Source organism: Hermetia illucens, chromosome 4, assembly GCF_905115235.1.
Source record: "Hermetia illucens chromosome 4, iHerIll2.2.curated.20191125, whole genome shotgun sequence".
In the NCBI taxonomy this organism is placed as follows: Eukaryota; Metazoa; Arthropoda; class Insecta; order Diptera; family Stratiomyidae; genus Hermetia; species Hermetia illucens.
Window position 1 is genome coordinate 123,725,507 of NC_051852.1, and position 22,391 is coordinate 123,747,897.

The following is a 22,391-nucleotide window of genomic DNA, read 5'->3' on the forward strand; positions in this document are numbered from 1 at the left end:
GGATCTCTTTTGTCACTCAAACCAATAACACGAAAGCGAATCTTCTGACCGTGTAATCTGATAGCCGCAACTGCACCACAATACACAAGTGATTGTAGTTGCAGCAGCGACATATCAGCACACAGTCGAGATGCAATCTCATCATTGATTTGAGATAGAATTCCCGGAGTTGCTGGAGATGCATAGAGCCTGGGAATGCCTGGTCTATGCAAAGGATCCATATCCGAGAATTCTATACACGCTCTTTGGAATTCGTCCCGAACCTCAGCGGAAACCTCAGCTGGACGGTGGAGAAGAGTGCTTCGGCGAGTACTGAACCTGTTGCCTGCAGTGCGGCGTGATGTTGTTGATGCCGCCGCCTCTGCCCCCATCGACTCTCGGTCACCAGTTTCCCCGATGACTTCAAGTCGAACACGTTCCCTGATGGTGGCCGGGATTGTGTCGCTGCGAGTAATAAAGCGGTACTGGTCTGCGACTCGCTGCACAGTCACGTGCGCGAATTGCGGGAAACGCTCGACGAATCTCTGGTGCAACAAGGGGCGGTAAGATGTTGTACCCGCCCCCGCCGTTATTTCGTAGTAGGAGCGGATGATGAAGAGGTTCATTTCTTCAGTCCATTTCATCCGCTTCCTACGCGAACCTGCTGAAGTGGTCGCCACAGGTTGTGGCGAAACAGCTGCAGCAGGCGGAGCTGTGCTCCTGGTCGTCGTGGCGCCTAGACGTCGAACCGCCCCACGACTAGCGGTTTCGACGCCGTGCTGTCCATTACGAGAGCCCGACCCAGTCACCAAGTCAGACGACTCCCGCCGGTTATCCGTACCGGACCTTAAATTTCTCCTTCTTCTCATTTTTGGTGGTGCATTTTATCCCTAGCTGCCAGGTGTGTAGATAGCTTCCTTAGTGAGTAATCTGCAAGTCTGTAAAGTTCCTGCACTTTCCTCACCTACCCCCTGAGACGCTGCGATGGCGTACAGCCATTCAGACTGAAGCTATCCATCCCTCCTCCTTTCACAACCGGGCTTGGGACCGGCTTCGGCGGAGTTATTATTATTATTATTATTATTAATAATTTGGAACTCTATCGAAGGCACTAATTTATCTCTTCCTTTTAAAGGATAATAAACCCGAGTTCTGTCGTTCACTTTGTGTTTAGTTAAGTTCAAGGGTGAAATAGAATGTTAAGGTAAACAAAGAATACAACCAGCAGGTCAGTAGCCGCATTACCTGAAAACATCCGAAACTCGTCCAGAGATACTATGCTGCCTATTATAATATGTATTATGATAAGCTTGTGCCCGGTGGTATAACTTTCAGAAAGTTACCAGTTTCCAATCACCCTTTTGGTTTCATGAAGAGAAGGAGATTAATGCGCACTCCTCCACGTTCAATTAAACTTCTCAGATGGTTGCTGGTTCTCCATACCACCGTCAGCACCTCTCATTACTCGTGGAGAGTACTGTACTTCATACAGCTGCATGGTGCAGATCCTGCATTAATGGGAAATTCATTGAATACTGTCATTTGGGATATTGACACGATCCAAGCTCCAGGGAAATTTTCCAGTCCTCTGCGAGTTTTTGCGACCTGGAGACGGTGCGGTAAGAACATTACCAGTGAGTGGAGTTGCAGAAAGTACTTACTCTACTGATCGACTGCCAGAGCGAAGAAAAGCGCAAGAAGTTTGTGGTCCTCTCCGTCAGTGCTTTCGAGAGATTCAAAAACTGATATAAAGATTCCAATACCACTAGCAACAATTACGGGCTGATCTGATGCGGGCACCATTCTTAGCCCCAACTACTATAGTGTAAGAGCCGAACAGTTGCATGATTAAGTTTGATATTCAACTTGATCGATATGGCGCTGCCTGGCAAAGCTAAGCCCCGGTGCAGCTCGATGAACTGCTCACTGATGAAAGACTGAAGCCTTGGCAACTGCTCCTTTCCCAAGTAGAGATTAAGTCAGGTATCAGTGACTTCCACTTTCAGAGCGGAGCTTTCCCTTACCGAACAAGACCGCCGGAAGGTATTTCTAAGTGTCACCAATCTTAAAGAGATGGCAGTTGCAGGAATTCACTCACTATTCATTGTCGCTACGAAAGCCACCTAACCATGAAGATCACTGTTACTCATATCATACAAATTCCACTTCTTTTCTTCAGAACGCAAATAAAATTTAGAAGCTGATAGAATCCTGTCTGAAATCAGGTAGCGGAATATAATAGAGTGCTTTCATATATAATTAAAAATAAAAAATCAAAAGTTTCATCGTCTGCAAATATGCATATTTAAGCGATTACTTGTTGCCTTCATCAATGTATTTTTAGTTATAGAACTTTTTATTTTTAGTCAGAACTTTACTAAAGCGCTCCAAATCAGGATTTGTTAAGCTTTCATAGATGCTCTTAATATCTGTTCTTCAGTAAATCCAAGCTTGAACGAGCTGGAAGAAACTACAAAAATAGTGGGCATAGTTAAAAATGAAATACTCTTCAGAATTCCAAATCCAGGAAGAAAACAAGTTTTTTAAAAACTTTGGGTACTATTCGGAGGGTCACTTACATTTCAGAAACCAATTGGTCATCAAGGTTTCTCCATAATGGAGAATGATCAATTTTCTTCCAATCTGCGAATTTGTAAAGGCTCACAAGTTTTGGTTCGAAAGTCGGTCGAAGTTCACAATCGATAACAGGTATGACGATGCAATCTGCGCACGGTTGTTGACAGTGAAGGTAGCCTATTTCAGCTTACAAAACCTGTTCTGCTCGAAACGCCCCACCATAAGATTAGAGCTCTTACTGCACAAAGCTGTAATCTTGGGACTCGGGTGTCTAGCAAGAAAAATTGGGAACTCTTAGCTACTTTCGAGAGAAGAATCTTTCGAAAAATTTTTGAGCCCTTACATGAGGATGTAGTCCTTCCGTAGTCTATATAACGACGAAATTTATGAGCGATACCACGATAGCCTGGTTGTGGATAAAATTCAGCTCAATAGATTATGATGAACAGGTCAGTCTGGGTGAAGATGATCCAGCCCGGGAAGTCTATAAGGGCAATATCTATTTTAGAAAAAATAGAATTGGGAGACACTGTCTTAGATGGAACAACGATGTAGAATTAGTAGATCTCGGCGCAGAACGGCAATATTTGTGCTTTCTTATTAAAGCAGGCCTAGATTGGGTACCGATTGTTGACCCGTTCATAATGATGATGAAGTTTGTTGCTTCTTATCATAAGAAAAGCCATTCTTCTTCCGTTTTTCTCTTCCATCACGTCGTGGGTCACGGAACAAATGAGATACCAGAAGTTTCTAATTTGTCTTAAGATTCCATATACAATCAGCAAAGCGATTTATGTAGTTTCCTCAGTTAATCCATCAAAGTTTTACCAAATACTCTCCCATCTTACAATCGGATTTTACTCTTTCTATTCTTCATAGTAATTATGTCTGAATATGAATTATACGCTCGTCACAAACCTGTTTAGCACAGAAATTATAAAAATTCTATAACTTATTTTCGCAAATATTTCTCAATAGTTCTTAGTTACAAAAGAATTTCACAAATAGTTATTTATAAATGTTGATATTGCTTTCAACATGGAATTCGCTACATACCAGATGCACCAAACAAAAACAAATACAAGTCCACAGCGTGGCAGATGCGAATAACACGGTGTGTGATTTGAGACAAATGCGGATAGTTTAAGCTCTGAAATCTACGATATTTTTTCCTATTTCTGCGGAACAAGAATGATCAACTTTCTTGACTCGGAAGAATAAGGCACAGATTTTATTTTAGGATTGAAGGAGCCTTCAGTCCGCCAATGACTTCATGGTGGACCAATTTGGGAGGATTTTCTCTTACTTGGCCCCACTTTGGCTCAAAGGCATAGAGCCTGTTTAGCTTTTATAAAACTGTTCCACCATTACGTTTAAACGGCCTCAGATATTGTCCAGATTTCCTGGAGGGTGCAAAAAATCGTTTCTCTCTCTAATAAGGAGGATAATATCACACAATTTAGAGATCGTATCCGCAAATTTTGGAAGCTATGGAAGTCTTCCCCAAATCAACTCGGTGATTTTCAAGAATCCCTTATTACCCTCCTTTTGGAGAATTTACTTTTTGCCTATAAATTATATCCTTGTGCCTTACAGTCAAGATAAATGCGTTCTTAAAGGTCGTTCCATTTCCCTGATGCATACTTTACTATATGAAGCATGCGAAATCTTATTCGCTTTGCTCATATCCAGAGGGGCTTTGTTCAGGTAATTGATGGTGGTTGGATGAATCAGGTCAGTGATCATTATTTGGTAGGGCCTACGGACTCTCGCCAATGAGAATATTTTGATCTGTTGGTGTAATCTTCTCACGTTAGGGTTTGAATCCCTCTCTGTTCTTTCGAAAAACCTTTCAATAAGGTTAAGAATGTGTCCTCGAAGAGGTTTAAAATTAGGTTTAATATATGCTAATTTACGGGTGAATTCTTTGTTATAGAATTTCGCCTGATTCTGAGCGGACGCAGCGGAAGAAGCAACAACTTGCTCAAAATCATATTCTTTCCTGATTGAAAACGCAACGCTGAAGTTGGAGTCATTCTGGATAGCGTTATATCTGGTGGGTTCCTGAAATGCAGTAGCAGTCTGCATTCAGAGAATCAACTAAAATTTGGGCAGCGGCACGTCGGGAAAGCTTCAATGAAATTTTGGAAGGGTTTGGAAGAAGATTAGAAATAGATTGGACCGGAAATTTAACCCCTAGCAGGTTGGGAGTAAGAAACACCCTTTTTGGCCAAACTATGTGACATTGAGTTAGTGTCTACTTAGCTTATGTGACATAACTTACTTTTTATTTGTTACCTTCAGGCAGCCCAGTGTCTATATGCCAGACACCCGTAATAACTGGCGGATGTCCGATTTGGCCGCAGTTGGAGCAATGTGGTGTTTCATTTGTTAGTCTTGGATATTCCATACGAGAATCGCTTTTTGTACGATCGAACAACTTTGGGCAATATGCCCGCAGTTTTGGCGGTTAAAACGCTGCACATACTCTTAATTCTGTCAAGAGTGATCTTATGTTGAAGGGTATACTTCACTTTGAAAACCTCGATGAAGCCTTGAGAAGGCTTGAAAGTGGCAACGGATAATCCCGATTGAGATTTCATTGGAAACGAATGATTCTCCTTGTGGAGAACCTTGGCTTTCTTCATCACAAAATTAGCGGCGCAATTTTAACTGAGGTTCCTACGTGGTAAGGCTCGAAAGGAATTTCTATGGATTCGTTTACCTATGGAGAACTCTGATAATAGGAGACTGAGTCCTAAGGGTTTGTGGGGTACTAGTTGGAGCGTTTAATTCATAGATAAGAGAGAATATGCTGGTATGGTCCTCAATGGACCCAGCAAAATTAGGGGTCCTACCTACCTTTGTAATTCTTAATGACGCTTTAAGCCTTTAAGGGTTTCCAGAAATAGTGGAATATTTCGATTATATCTGACGATCACCGAAACTTTTCCCTTTCTTTTAGTTGTCGATTAGGTAGAATTAGAAGAGGCATGTTTCCTTTCTGGAGGGGCACTTATAATTTTATTACCAACCTTTAATTTTATTATTTTGTTGAACGGGTCTGTGCCAGGACCCATACCGTTTTTCCCTTCCTTGCCTATTGCATCTGCCAATTCTATGTTAATGCTGCTAATCCTTAGCTCAAATGAAGGATGTAGAAAGTACCACCATCTCAAGTTTACTTTTTAAGAATTTCACCAAATTCATTAATTCACTAATCGATCTGATCAGCTCGTCTTTTTGCTCCCTCTAAGTTTTATTCTCCGCACGAACTCTCTTATTCTCTCACAGAAGATCGGAGCCTTCACTACTACCCATTTTGGGTTGCACGATCAACTCTCTACCATTATCCTTTTGGGGCAACGTTTCGGGCGACAAACGAATTATTCTTTTCCTAAGTCTACAAAATAACATAACATATAATGAATACAAAAATACTTGGTATCAGTTGAGAAATAGGACGCAGGCATATATGCCTACGTATTTGCATCGCATGGCTGATCAGTGGGAGGTTTCGCGGGAACCCATACTCAGAAACTACCCAACCGAAAAATCTGAAAAAAATCAGGGGGCTGCCACTATATGGTGCCTAGGCTCCGAAATACCCTCTGTACTGATACTTGTTCAAATAAAGTTAATAATAGTACATTACCATAATTTTTAGTAATTGACAGGAAAACCCCCCTTAAGGTCACCCTAGAATCACGAACCAGTAATGTAGAATACAGCATAGAACATGATCCTACCAAATTTGGTGAAAATTGGACTATTACTAACAAAGTTATACTAGGTCAAAGCTGTCGCTTCTCTGCAAATTCAAGACTATGAATGTCAATATCACTTGAAAGTTTTCACATTTTTGCATAATATATGCATATATTACGTGTTACATACTAATGGGACAAATGCACGCTCAAATCTCTTTATAAGAGAAATACACAAAACCTTTCACACCTGAAGCGTCAGCTTCCGGTTTCTCGACTTGTTTCTTTCTATTCTTCAGTAGTAAATCATAGACAATTTTAGGAAAAGCTAACAATCAACCATTTATAAATAGCAAATAAGCGTTAAAGACAAAGGAAAACTGAATAAAGCTTGCAGTTCTTACAATTTTTAAGAAGACGGAATATTCGCCTTATAATTTCCAGTCAAGCGACATATTTCCTTTAATACGCTTTAACAATATTTCATTCTCCTCCGATAAAAAAAGCTACAGATTTTTCCATTAGGATGCATGTTACAAGTTGGAAAGTTATTAGTTCTCTCTTTCCAACAGTGTTGTAGTTTAACGCTGCATTTCACATTGCAATCACAAATTACACAATTTATGATATAATTGCTTTGCAAAATTGATTCTTCTATTTGAAACTTAATAACTTTCTAGTCAAGTTGCTCAACAAAAAATGGAAACGTATTATAGTACGTAGATCAAGAAATCTCGGCTAATGAACCACTTCTGTGATTAGTTGGATACAAGCCCCTGTTGAGCAAGGATGCACTGTAGATTGAACACATAATATGGAAACAGAAATCAGAACAATTGTGGGGTTAACCATCTTCAAATGGGCGCAAGCTCATAATATTAAATTAATTTATTATCATGAGCTCTACACTTCGTGGTTTATCACAAAACACGCTTGATACTTCTCAGACACCAAGATTAGAACTAGATTAGATTCTCGTGTTTTATTACATTAGTACTTTTATATGTGGGCATGATCTTATGTATAATATATTACACAATGGGGATTTTACAGCCTAATGACATTGGGTTAATACACTTTTAAAAATGCACACGTTTCTTTTTTTATTTTCCTTGGATGTGTGTGACATTACATTTTCCCTGAATAATACCACGATGCAAGTCCAATGCATTTTCAATGCTCCATTGTAATAAAATGAAATTTTTACTGAGTACGTTTAATGGTGGTAAATATCAGGCAACAAATATTGTGCAACGTAGGTGCTTGTAAGAGATACGAGTTTTTCCAATGTATAACCATAAAATGCAAATTAATATGCACGTTTATATGAGTGTTATTATAATTTTTTTAGCCCTTGCACCAACACTGCTATAAAAACAGATGTTCCAGCATTATTACAAATCTTATCTGAGATAAAATCGGCAGTTGTAAAATGATAAGAACACCAGCCAATTATTTTTTTGGTGCTCCAACGGTCACTACCAAAGTATACGAACGTATCTATCAATTTCTGCTGTACTAGCACCTGTTGCTGGGCATAAAACATAATCATACCATATTCAACTGACCGTTATGAAATAATGTAAAGAATTATTCAAGTTGTAATAGCTTCACCGATTTAGGGATGTCCAGGATGACCATCTGAATTGACTATTGTCAATCGCGAAGAAAGAGTTATCGCGGTATATCCATGACGGATTGCGTCGCCAACCTTATTCCTCTTTTGCCCCAGGTAATTGCGAGGCTGGGCCTTTGAGGTTCTTTACTATCTTTGGAGAAATTTCCTTTTACCGGTTCATGTGGGGAAAAAGTAGAAAGAGAGGATTTCAAATTAAAAAAAATATTCGCGAAATTTGGTTCTATAAAATCATAATTACGATTAAAATTCAAATATGAGTACCATTACTCCTACGAGCCATCCATGTCGGTTCATCAAAATATTCTTTGGGTTTCTCCAGGTCTTCCCGAGAAGTCTCCATTCATTCTTTACTATTCTGCCCTATCTATCGCTAGAGCAACCCACTCGTCGGCCACTCTGGGGGAGAGCATATTCATTAGATAGCATAACTAACATTGGAGTGTGGTCCTTTCCACTGCCACTTTAGCCCTCTTAACAACACGTCTAGGCCCGTAAGCGGGCGTCGTCCTTTGTTTGAAATTGTTTCGGGAGGATACTTTGATCGAACACCCTTAGATTTTCCATAATCGTTTACTTTTTCTCCGATTCATTAGTCTAGAGCCTTAATAACGCCTACAGATAATACCGTCCTCGGCTTCTGATAGCCTCATTCATGGTGTTTACGGGCTAGCTTAGTCTGTTTCTTTAAGAACAACGGGTTGAGGATGAGGGTTGGGATTTTAGGTGCAAAAGGATTGGTTGTGAATGTCTTGGTCTTGCAGGTGAGAAATGCTTAAATCAAATAGTATAGTGTCAAGACCAATTACTTTGATGTTGAGAACACATGAACCCACAAAGGTTTCAAAAGATAAAAAGCAAGATGACTGACAGTTTCGTCAAGGGCAGAAACAACTCATCAGACTCTGTCTCACCTCTGCCCTGAAAGCAGCATGACCGAAAGTGGCGGACGGAAATTGCACCTTTTAATATAATAGCAAACACGACAAGGGTGCGAATTATATCCAACTTAAAATTGGCTGTACTTTAAGCCTAAGCTAGGCTAAAGCTAAATTTTTTGTTTAGGATATGAGGGATCCCAAGTCTACATCTAGTTTATGTTATACCGGATCAGATGGAGAGCAACTTACTCTCACTTTTTTGGTCGACGGACCCCTCGTTTTGGATATCGCACCCAAGTATTCGAAAAGTAAAAAACAAGATAACTAATGGTTTTGTCCAGGGCAGATGCAACTCATCAAAACCCTACCTCACCTTCATGTATAACAGAGGATAGTTTCAAGATCAAAATCAAAACTAAACGAGGGAAAAAATTAAAAATTTTTATCTAGAGTTAATGATCGCCACAACTTTCACTCCAGTGAGAATTAGTGTCAGTTTTTGATTTCTACATTAACAACATCCACGATTATCTTTTACAATTGGTTCGACAGACTAATAAGTAGTTGGCTTCCAGGAGAAACTTTGATACTCCAGACAAAAAAGGCCCCAAAAAGAGCAGGTCTTAAAAAACGTAAATTAACAACTTTTGTTTGAGGACAAAATGGTGTTGAGTCTGCTATTTATTTGATAGCAGACCACACTAATTTTGTGGAATAATTTATTCCTTCCTTCTAGCACAGAGATCAAATTCCCAATATCAGATGCTACCTTTTGCCGTTGGATTACAAACTGTTAGTTCCACTGGAATGTACGTGGTCCGCAGAGAATTCCTGGTGCACTCCCAGTTTCCCTGCCTACTTAAATTGATGAAGAGCAGGGGAAGCGGAAATCTAAACTCGCACGCAATATCCCCCTGCTCATCGTCATGAATGAAGAAGTAACTATTAACATCTCCCTCCGAGCCATCTAAAGATTTGCGACCATCTGCAAGTTCTTTTATCATGTATCATCAGGGCAGTGAAGTCATCACTGTTTACATCAACTTCTGCTTCCTTGAGCAGCACAATAATAAACAACGAAGAAAAAGTAGTGAGGAAGGAATAACTGAATCACGATATACGGCATTTGTTATAATAAAGTAGTGTACCGTTACGGTCTTGAATGAAGTGCTCTAACACACTTCAAGCCCTGATCCAATATGGATTGTTGTGCCAACGATTATTATTATTATTATTATTATATTGCTAAAGGGAGACCCATCTTTCTATTTTCACTTAAAAGCCTGCTTGCCAAATACACTCACCTAAGCTTTTATTTCTCTTGACGTGCACTAAGCACCGATTGGCCTCAAATTTCACCGAAGGAATGGTGGTTTGGAATACTACACTTAAGAACCTCTCTCTCCATCTGGAGCGAACTTACGACCAAGGAAAGTGGTGAACCACACCAAGATGAGTCAACCCATATCTGAATGGGACAAAGACTAAAGAGGAAGAAATAATGATTTATCATTTTCACAGACTTAATTTTAGAGATATTGGAAAAAATTTGGGAGTTCCTATGAATGACAAGGGAATGGCTTGCAAATTTGCAAGAGTAGAAGTGGGTTCTCAAATTGTAACCTAATACCACGTGAAAAGTCCAATATATCCACTTATCAATGAACGTAAATTTACACTTCAATTGACATTCAAATCATTCCAACTTTTCGCGGATTTCTTATGTTTACATTTTGTCACACTCCCCGTCTGATAAGGTACTATCGTAAAGTAGATTGCACGCATGCATTTTCCGGCAATACTGCTGACTTGGAAATCAATGCTATTAGCAGGTTTTCCTACAGAGGATGTTTTATTTATACGGTATTATCGCCAGCAAATACTTGACCTGCAAAGTATTTATTAGTTGCATATTTAGATGAATTAATTAGTTTACGTGGGCGCTTGGAGGAGAGCATTTCCAAGTAATCAATGGAAAATTTAATTAAATACTTCTGAATGAACTGCATATACATATATAGTTGCAGTTGGTTACTTTTTACTTTTCTAAATATTGATAGCATGCGTCCAACTGTATACTGAGCTAAAATTAAAGAGACACTACTTTCTTGCCAGTTGATGGCACTATTATTGATTTTTTAAACATTTTTTCGTTTAGTACAGGCAAGTCATACACAGTCTTGTTACTGTGCTTTTCATTGAATACTTGCGTGTTTGCAGACAAAGCCAAAATTCATTAAGAAAATTCACGAGAAAGAAAAACTTGATGTTAAGCCAACATTTCATAAAAAAATCACATCGAGCGTTTTCGCCACAAATATTTTCTGCGCAAAATTAAAAATATTTTACATAAATATTTACGGCGTGCAGCCTGTGTCTCAATTTGGGCCGTGTGTCTTTGAGGACGGACTACATAACCTTTATGTAGCGAAAATATGATACTTTGACATTCATAAAAAACCAACTGTGTTCCTCCTCCCCCAGTTACAATACCTTCGACGAGACCTAGACTAAACGACTAATATTTCATCAGGTCACATGCTTTTCCCTTTACAGGTCAGTTGCTGCTCGTCAATATAATTAGTTTATTGTAGGAGGGTGAAACTGAGCTGATCGTCGTCGTCGAGGCACTAAAGCCCATTTCGGATTTTGGCCTTCGGGATGTCTTTCGTTCAACCATCTCAATCCATCCATCGCGTCCTCCAATTTTGAAATCTGAGAAGTGATGCGCTACCTTCGTCAAAAGAATCTACCCAGCGTTTTTGGGGTTTTCCTACAAGTTTTCGTCATTCTGCCCTAACTTCGAATACCCTTTCAACTATCCGAATGTCGTCCATACGCTGAACGTGGCCACCACTTTGCAACTTCCGAAGTTTTATTAATTTGAAAATTTCAGGGTGGGATATCTGATTCGCCACTGGTCATCCTGTCGTTTAACTTCCTCTCGAACGTATTGACCAGTTTTCTGGAAGTTTGTGTTAGGGTCCATGTTTAACGTCCTTATCATAGCACAGTTTTATTTTCCTATGTATCCAGTTGGTTTTTAAAGTCTGTAAGACCGAGTAGAAGGTTCAATTTGCGAGCTGGATTCGTCTTTTTATTTCGTCGAATTAATTTCGATTTTTCGTCAGTTGTACGCCTAAATATATAAAGTTGTCTACATTTTCTAGTTTGTATTCGTCATTCGTTATGTTTTGCTTATGTGAGAGATCGCGCTACTCTGTTAAAATCGTCCGCATATGGGACGATTTGGCAGGATTTATAGAGCAGCGTGCCTTTTTTAACCAACTTTCGCAGAACCCTTTTGGTGGTCGTGCTTCGATCGAAAAAACTTTCTTAGAGCTGTGGACCTGATAAAGGGATAGAAGTTGATAAAAATAGGATTCAATTTATATCCACATATACATATTTGTATTATTTCGGCGTTCTCGGTCAAGTATGTTGAATTTCACTGGCACAACGGAGATCAGAATTCATCTTGTTTTATTTCTTATACATACCATAAGTATACCAAATTTGAATATTGTTTATTGCATCAAAGTCGCATAATATAACAAATTGTCTTATTTTTTCAGCTCAATTGATGACGAGATTGACGGTTCTTGTATAGTACGTGCCCGTGGCTTACCTTGGCAAAGCAGCGATCAAGATATAGCAAAATTCTTTAGAGGACTTAATGTAGCAAAGTAAGTACAAATCAAATTTTAGTCATCTTTTTTATATGAAAATTACATCCATTAAACTACACTAAAACTATAATACGTAGGAGTCTAAGAAGTTTTCCGTCTCAAATATTTCTTTGCATTTTGGAAAAAATTGAAAAAGTAATAATTGGTACAAATTTTAATTTTTATGCTATTTAGAATATGAAAGAAATAGAAACGTATCTTTTGCTAACTATACCGGAATAAAAGATAAATTTAAGGAATGCTCCTGAAAATATGGTTTCAGAATGGATACCAACCAAAATATTAGCCTATAGACCTCTGACGCTAAGATAATTTCGTACCCTTTACCTTCAACCTGTACCGCAAAACTTTGGTACATCTAGATAACTTAGTAACCCTTATGATTCATTATGCATAATGGGGGGGGTGGTGGAAGGAAAGCTCTGTTTCCAGAATATATTCAGGCCTCGGAATAGAGTCTTCAACGGAATGGGATTTTTTTGAGAATAGAGACTGACCCGCATTATAGGGTCCTCGCTATGCTCGAAACCTTTACAGAGTGATACTTTCTAAAACTGTGGCATTCCTCCCATTTCCCAAGCTGGTCTCCAGCAAGGATGAAAAGCTTACCTTTAGCTTTTTTAACGACGCAATGAGAAAACTTGCAACTAACTAGAAATGTTTTCTAACGCGATCTACTTGTACTCGCACTTCTTGCGACAAGGCAATAGTAAATACGTCCTCGTCTTGGTAAAAGTTTTTCTATATTTCATGAGTAGCTTTTATTAATATTCGTGAAAGTTGCGCATTTTAAACTCTCATCATAAAAATAAAAGCGTATGCAACACACAAGCGAAGGTGTAAGGTCATCAAGTTTTGACCGATCTTTGCACACTTTTCACCGGTCGCATCTATAAAGCAACTGACAACTGATATGGTCGATCTCATTTTATGAACGTTGCAGAGCAATCGAAGCACAACTCAAATTATGACTGAATTAAGTCCTGCCATCCAATATTGTGCTAATACAGACAATTGACAAAACTTTACAAAACTTTCTCCGCTATTGTTACGAAAACATAGCGAATACAGCATCACTTTTAAGTAATCTCTACTTTGAGTTTTTCTTTCTCCCCGTTACATCTAAAATCTCTGCTGATACGTAATACCGTTTTGATGTTTCTTTGATTAGGTTTGAATTGAAAAATGGAGGAAACCGCATCTCATCATATCGCAAAAGACCCATTATGTATAAAATCATACTTTCGTGGATCTAGTTAAACAAAACAAATTCCTGCTTCTGCCGCCACTCGCAACCTTTTTGCAAATTTAAGGACATCTCCTAACGGAGGTTTTTCATATATCCATCTTAGATAAACAAGATTAATGTCACTCTAACGGCCTCAGATTTCTTCACAAAGAGATTCTTCTGCTGGAAGGTGCTCAATTCATTCAGTTGAGTTAATGCTTACGACATTACTTTTAAAAAAACAGTGTTCTGACGCCAAAAACTTGGTCATATTACCACCACTGAGAAAACCTTAAAAAGGCACTCTTCACTTTCTGCAGTGTCAATAATGTTCACGTTCCTTTGTATCCACATTAAGATCGCTTCTGTCAATCGACTGATTTTAAGCGGCACCTGATGGTATAGTGAGCTAAAAATTAAACGACAATGCAGACGAATGGCTATGCCTTTTACGCTTCCGGGGTGCCAGTGCAGAGAAGACTCCAGAATCGGAGGCAGTCAGTGCCATTCACGATGGTAACCGTATCTGGTCTAGTGTAGTTATAGCCGTTTGACTTTCCGATCAGATTTATCGCAGACACACTTAAGAATGGATTTTTCATGGCGGGCCAATGTCTGCCATCCCATGAGAGCGAATCTTGAAGTCGCCGTAAGCATTAGTCAACACCAGATTCACACTTACTTGCGTCAGCATTTCCGGTGTACAAGTGGAGAGCCAGTGACAGAGTGAGAGAATCGTTTTGCAGACCCCCACCATCCAACCTCTTTAGCCACAAGTTGGAGAAAGTGACCAACCTGAGGCCCTCGATATCACCGTCGGCAGGTGTACGAACATTCTAAAAACACAATTATGTCCCCGTCTACTCAATGAAATGCGTGAGTATTACACGGTCATTCAGATTATAGTGGCTCATTTCCCCGCATTTCTCCCTCCTTTACGGAGCTGGCACTGGTGCAGGCGTCGTCTTTTCCTTCTTTAGCCTTTGTCCCATTTGAGAGAGGGGGTTATCTCGGTTTGATCGGTTGCATCATTTTCCTCGATGGAACGTGAGGCTCTTACCACGAACCAGCATATCGAGCCATCGTTGTTTTGGTCGGCTTTTTGGTGGCTTCCCATCGGCTTCGATATTCAAACCAATCTTAGCAAATGAATTCCCGTCAGCGCGAATTACGTGACCTTACCATCGAAGACGCCTCTCTCGTTCGCGGATATCTTTATTTCGGACATAATCATACCAAGCTACATCGCTAGTCCAACGCTATTTCTTTATCTCTATTACCACGAGGCGCCGTTCATTGTCTTTTATAGTCGTCCAGTATTCAGTACCACAGAGGAGGATAGGACGGACGACACAGCGATAAATTATAAACGTTCGTTAATACGTAGATCATAAAGAACGCCAATAGTGGAACTCCATTCAGGTTATAGTGATGCGTCAAGCAATTTCATAGCGCAGTTTATTACTGGCTGATTGCATCGATCTGAGATATTTAAATCGCTCAGTTCTTGGCAGGTCACTGACACTGATAATAATCGTGCCTATTTCATTGGGATCGGTCGTCAAATTCAATCTGAGACCATCGCGTGAGGCTATCTGGAATGATTTTTGAACTAGTTGCTCAAGATCAGCTTTGGAAGTAGGGGATATAGAGCGCTGGACGTTGGATGTCTGGTGTGGCAGTGCCTATTACAAGAACAAAGAGGAGTGGTGAGAAGTTGTTTCCTTAATCTGCACCAACAGAGACACGAAGCGGTTTTGATATACCCGCCACGGGGAACTGTTGCCTATCGACCTTTTGACTCTTTATGATAAGTTCGACTATTTTGTTGTTGCCGGGATATGAGTCATCAATTTCGAGACTGACATACTAGAACTGGGAAAAGCATTTCCGTTAACATCTAATAAAATACATAGCAGAAGTTTAGGTTTCCTTACCAACAACCCGTGGAACTTCTAGGTGGTATATATAATACATATTCTGCGGGAATTAACCCATCTTAAGATGAAAGCATAAATGCTGACACGTGTAGCGCAACATTTGTAAAAATTCATAAAATTAACAAAGTGTCCTCCCGAACGTTCTTCACCTCAGTTTCAGTAGCTCAGTAACTTTTTAAGGTTTTGTGCAAAAGAAAGAAAACCTTATTAAATCGGTTTATTGTCCTTCTGTCCGTCCGTCTGCCTACTTGTGTGTTTGTTGGTCACACATATTTTCTCAGAAACTGTTGTTCGGATTGATACGAAATTTGATGGATGGCAACTGTGGATCTCCTTAAATGCAGTGAGTAACATTGTTCTACGTTGAGTTTAAGGAGGGGGACGGCGAGGTCGTGCTGCGCAGAGGGGGGTAAGTTTTTTTTTCACGGAATAGGTTGGGTATCGAATGCACGGCCTCGATTATTACTTTCTGATGCGATCAGTCGTGGAGGGAAGGGAAGGAGGTAAGTGCGGGAGGTCGAAAGCGACCATTCCTTTCACGAACCCATTCTTAGAAACTAATTAACCGAAAAATCTGAAAAAAATCAAGAAGTTGCTACCCTTCTTTTTCTTCAGCCTTTGTGCCGTTCACAAACGGGCTCATAGTAATCGGTTTCGGCACTTGGCTCTATCAAGTGCTTGATCTGGATGCAATATCGAGGCTTTTAAATCCCCATCCAGCGTATCAAGCCCCTGTTGTTTCGGCGTGCCTTTTAGTCGTTTACCATCAACTTCGATATTCAGACCAATATTGGAAAGTGAATCCTCGTTAGCGCGAATTGCGTGACCATACCATCGAAGACGCCTCTCTAGCAATCTCCCCGTAACTTGTAAATGTCACTGAGGTTCATGTTTTTGAGAGCTGACGTCATCTAAGGTTTCTGGTTTGCCCGAACGCAATACATTCAAAGGATGCTTTCTTGACAGCATTTTGCCCGAAGGCGGTTTTTTCCTTGGATGTAATTATTTACCAGCGGGTACGGTTTTGCCTGCAGAAGGACGTTGAGTGGCATCTTGTATTAGTTGTGTTGGAAACAAGGTCCTACATTAGTTTTTCGTTGAGAGCTGGATTAAAGAGCCACAAGCGGGTTTGGTTTCCAATTGGTTTTCCATTACAATACTTAGAGTTTTTCAGGTCATGATAGTTAAGGTGAAAGTTTATGCTTATCTTAGATTTAGATTTGTTTTTGTTAGTAAGTTTAACCCCTGTGAATATTTGGCCTTCGGCACAGTAGCCATGATTTTGTTTGATATTCGATTACTGTTCAACTCTTGGTTTCTCCTCTTGTTCCCGAGGTAGTTAACTCTTCTTTCCTACCCTGGTAAGGCAAGTAATTGCTGGTTTCTCAATATCTTACTCACTTCACCGCCTTTGGAAGATCCGTTTTCTGCAATGAAGTCGTGTCTTTTCAGCTACTCCCGTAAATGACCAGATGTTCCTTAATAATTCTGGTTTTAGTTACTTTTTTCTATTCTAGAGGCAGTGTCTGCTGAGCTGCCTCTACCCTGGAGGAAACCGCATGTCGTTTGTTTTTTAAATTTGAGTCCCAGTCCAAAATATAGGGATCCGTGGACCAGAAAGTCCAAGTCATCAAGTGGACAGGGAACTCACTACTCCCTCATATTCTTCAAAAAAAATTCCTATTTCTTGTTTAACTGGGCGTGAAGTCTTTCATGGATCAAATTTGTTGCATAGAAGATTCCACTATAAGGACAACGAAACACCAAATTTAGAATGGGGTAACTTGATGGACGTGACAAATAGTACTCGTGGCGTTATGTTTTCCTGGATCAAAGTAAAACCCAGCACTTGACGTTAAAAATGCCCGCTCATAGAACTTCAACTGCTTTGGTGCAATAAATTTTATTACAATAAAAGTGAATTTTAATTACAAGTTTTGCTCCATTTGGTTCATACATTAGCAAACAATCACAACCTATAATATGGGTTAATAGTATTCAAAATAATAGTAAACATTTTCCTCTAATTTGGAAGCCTAACTATGCACTTTATTTGAAATTTAAAACAATTAGTGCGGATAATGATCCCATAACTAACATATTTCTGTGTAGTGCAATGAATGAGCCATGGCTGGCTTCCCAAAACACCGCTCTGCTATGCAAATAGGGCAATGTCCGTCGTAAAGACTGCACTCTCAGCACATTTTTCAAAACAAATTTGAATGAAGTTTTTGCCTTTATCTACCAGAACAGGTAAACCTCGGGTCACATTGCGTATCGTCAGTAAATTATCCGACGGAAGGCTGAGATTCTGATAAAATCCGATGCATCTTGTTCCGATAGCCATGAAGGATTTATCTCTCGGAAAGTTACTTTTCTTTTCCGGCAGAGCTCTTACGTAAAAAGTACGATTTCATTGTTTTGATAGTATAATACTAACATGGAAGCCTACTAGTAATACTTACTGTCATTGAATATTTTCTATATGCCTAATTATGTACGTACGAACCCATACACTGTACTTATGTGTGCATAAATTGCTCGTATGTAGACGAGTCGAAAAGGTCGACCAATATCGCTTTTCGCGTTTACTTTATCAGCGTAATGTGAACATTTCAAATTACAAAAGTTATAATAATATTCGTCTGATGTGTTTCAGTCGAATAATTGCCATAATCGACATATTTGTCGCATTTAATAGTTCTCCCCGTAGATGTTAACTCTGTGCCACAAAAATATCCCAGTATTGGTCAGTCCAAGAGATGGTTTAAAGCGCATCAGTGTTACTTTTTCATGTGTGTGGAAGATACTCGCGCATATGTGGAGTCCTAGAAATATTCAAATTATTGTTCTAGAAGCGTTGACCGAGCGAATATTTAGCGATCTTTAGTGCGCCCAGCAGGGGAGCCAACAATAAGGTATTTTCCATTATTCAGATGGAGTTTAGACTTTGGATTGTTTTTTACTCCGGGACTGTTTATAGACTAAAAGTTGATTGATTGATTGAAGAATCCACGTTACGATTTGTTATCTATTAATGATGTAACGTGAAGGTCGTTGAATTTATATAAATTCCAGGAGTGCAGTTATGGACGCATAAAAAATTTACTATTTCTTCCGCAATAATAATATTTTTACTTCGTTTTACTTACAGAGGCGGAGTAGCTCTTTGTTTATCACCACAAGGCCGTCGCAACGGAGAAGCTCTGGTTCGTTTCGTATCTCAAGAACATCGCGATATGGCCCTCAAACGTCATAAGCATCATATCGGAAACCGATATATCGAAGTTTATCGGGCTACCGGGGATGACTTCCTGGCAGTAGCGGGCGGCGCATCCAATGAGGCGCAGGCATTCCTCTCGAAAGGAGCTCAAGTGATAATTCGAATGCGAGGACTTCCCTATGATTGCACAGCAAAACAAGTTGTAAGTAAACTCTTTCTTTTTAGATTGATTTCCTTGATTCAATTCTATATTCTAATCTTTCTGACTCAAATGCAATATGGTGTCCATTTTTCTTTTCTGTTACATAACTAATGGATGCTGGACCATAAAGGGTAATAAATTTGTTTGTTCCGCTTTTCTATAATTCTATAATTCTTCTTCTATAATTCTTAAAACACCTTTTTTTTTTGGATTTTGAAAGGAATGAATTTTTTTACCCCAAAATCTTTCTGATACTAAGTTATCTATTATCTAATTTTTATTATCAAAATTTAACTGAAATTTTATCTTTTTTCAGTTGGACTTTTTCACTACGGGTGAGAATCCTTGTAATGTGCTTGATGGAACGGATGGCGTATTATTCGTAAAAAAACCTGATGGCCGGGCAACTGGAGATGCATTCGTGCTATTTGCAGCAGAATCAGATACACCTAAAGCTCTTTCTAGGCATCGAGAATCAATTGGACAACGATATATTGAGCTATTCCGATCAACAATTGCAGAAGTACAACAAGTAAGTTTATATTTGAAAAATATTGGTTTTTTGTGGTTTCGGGAAATTTAAGACATGAAGCAGTTGTTTCTTAAAAGAGTTGTGATAGACTTTCTTGAATCCTGACGTTTATTAGCAAATATTTAATCAAAGGCAGTTAAGGGAATCTTACCCTCGGTGAAAGTCTACTTGAAAAATTATCATTATTCTTTAATAATTCTTATGTCCACAAATAAAAATTTGAAGAGTGATTATTCTGAGATTACAAAAAATACAAAACTTTCATCTTCAGAAAAACAACGATCGGGCAGTCCGTACCCTTATGCCCATAAGAGTTTACCTCCCTCTTCCATATGTGGCATATTTGGTTTCATTATATCCTCGATTGAACCGCGATTGATAATTCCTAACGATAAGTTCAAATCAAATTTATAAATTGATATTGAAGCTATTAATCCTTCCAAGGAGAAACTACGTATGATAATGCTTCCAAGTTTTGAATGACCAGTACCTATGACACAAAGTATATCCTTTTCAGTTTTATACCTTGAAAAGCAGGCAAAGACCGTTTACGACCAGGACTTTATGGGTGACAGCACATATTCTTATAACAAGCAGGAAAGTTTAGCAAAGACTGCAGTGTTAATCAATAAGGAAACAGCTTTAATTCCATGTACCCCTGGATCTTACATAACATCAAGCCATGTACATAGTATAGCCATAAGTTTTGGCGAAGCAATAAACGAAATCAATCGAAAAGTACACCATTAGAAAAGAGAAACATAGAGCTTTCAAACGAAAAAAAAAATTATTCAAAATGGCCGTCGCTATCAGCTATACAGGCCCGAAGTCTATGAGGTCGTACATCGATCGCTTCACGCACGGTATGAAGCGGCATTCCACGAACTGCACGAAAGATGCTGGGCTTCAAATTCTCCAAATCGGTGTAAGTTCGATTGCAGACAGTCTCCTCCAGCTTAACCCAACGGCTATAGTCCAGAGGATTCAATTCAATTCAAATGTGGGCTTCCTGAGGCCCATTCAATGACTCGACTACATCCTCTTACATCTTTTCGTACACGCTCGCATTGCTTTTGACGCCGGTTTCGCAGATATGAGTATTAATTACCCCGTGATATGAGACGCCCCACCATACCATAACAGAAGTCAGATGGTGACGACGTTGGACTAGCGGACCATTTTCTTTGCCTTCATAACAATTGTATTCGATCATTTTTTCGGTTGAATTTTTCTTGGATGGAAAACATTTTTTCATCAGAAAATAGAATTTTGCGATATTTTTAACCAGGAAATCGTTGCAGAGGAGCAACCCACCGAGTTTGCCGTATTTCCTTCAGTTTTGGCGATAACATATGATTAACGCACCACCGGTCCGTACTGAGACCGCGATCTTCTCGTAAAATACGACTCATACTTCGAGTTGAAATTCGTTTCTGTTTGCGGAGAGGATTGCAACGAACACGCTCGCGCCCAGCATGCATGGCATTCGGGCGACGTTCGGAACGCTGGCGCCCTTTCCACGGCCTGTTAATCATATCAGCTGTTTCGCAGTATCGAGCTAATGTCCTAAAAACGAATCGTTCGTTTATCTGCAGCAATAATTGCGATTCTTTCGCGCTACTGAACTTCGGAACCTGAAAGTATGGTTAGGTGCCCTTCGTACGCAGTGTTACCCGTTTCGGCGGCCTAACATTTCTCGCTATACGCATCGACTGACAGAACTTATGGCTTCACTATGTATATTAAGAATTGGGCCTCAGTTTAATATGGTTTTATTATGATCAAGCGGCGAACCGATGTGTGCTTATAACTTCGTAAAAACGCGATTTCAATTTCCGTCCCTCTGGCGACAACTCTATTTCAGAACCTCCGCTCCGCCTCCTCTCCCATGATAGGTATTATTCCTGCTAGGGAAGAGCCAAGCGTTGCTACTTTTTAAGGTTTTGTGTGAAACAAAACCTTATTAGAATCGAGACGGTGTCTGTCTGTCCGTCTGTCCGTCTGTCTGTCTGTCACACCCGATTTATTCGGAAACGGCTGGACCGATTGTCACGAAAAATGGTGAGAGTATGTAATCTGGTGATCCGTTTACATACAGTAAGTGGCGCCATCTTGTGTTAAGTTTAAGGGGGGCTCCCCGTACATGTGAATGGAGGGTGCAAATTTTTTTTTCGCAGAATGTAGCCATGTAGGGTATCAAATGAAAGGCCTCAATCAGTACTTTTTGAATCTGGTTCAATATTTGATATTGGATGAAACATAGGGGAGTGAGGGTTCAAAATATGACCCACAAAAAGTGTAACAGGTCTCGTTCCCAGAACCTATCCAACCAAAAAATCTGAAAAAAATCACAGTGGCGCATCTCTACGAAATCTAGGCCTCAAAATATATCCGGTTCCGATATCTGCACAAATAAAGTTAATAATAGTATATTTCCACATTTTAGAAATTTACACGGCACCCCCCCTTGTGTTCATCCCAGAAGTACAAAATTTGGCATGCGTGTAATGAAGAATATAGTGCACAGTTTGGTAAAGTTTGAAGAAAATCCAACTATTATTAACAAAGTTATAGGGGGTGAAACTTTACATTTTTTTTTTAATTTCGTGCACTCTACAACCTGCATGACGTCATCATCACATATCAATTCGTCAATATCACAACGAAATGAGTTCTTACGAATTGGGTCGCAGACAATTATTTTGTTTTAGTTTTTTAGTTATTTGTCAACCAGACATGTGTGTATGTAGGTATATAATATATGCGTGCTAATGAACTTTGCGGGTAGTGCCTAATT

General features: G+C 39.5%; 1 protein-coding gene across 2 annotated transcripts in view; it reads left to right on the plus strand.

The window, feature by feature from the left end:
• Window positions 1-22,391, plus strand: part of LOC119654801 (RNA-binding protein fusilli) — a 307,177-nt gene that overhangs the window by 250,842 nt on the left and 33,944 nt on the right. For both annotated transcript variants that reach the window (XM_038060355.1, XM_038060354.1), the window contains exons 7-9: window positions 12,356-12,466; window positions 18,792-19,062; window positions 19,379-19,594. In XM_038060355.1, the coding sequence (XP_037916283.1) occupies window positions 12,356-12,466; window positions 18,792-19,062; window positions 19,379-19,594 (598 nt within the window). The remainder of the gene's footprint in view (window positions 1-12,355; window positions 12,467-18,791; window positions 19,063-19,378; window positions 19,595-22,391) is intronic.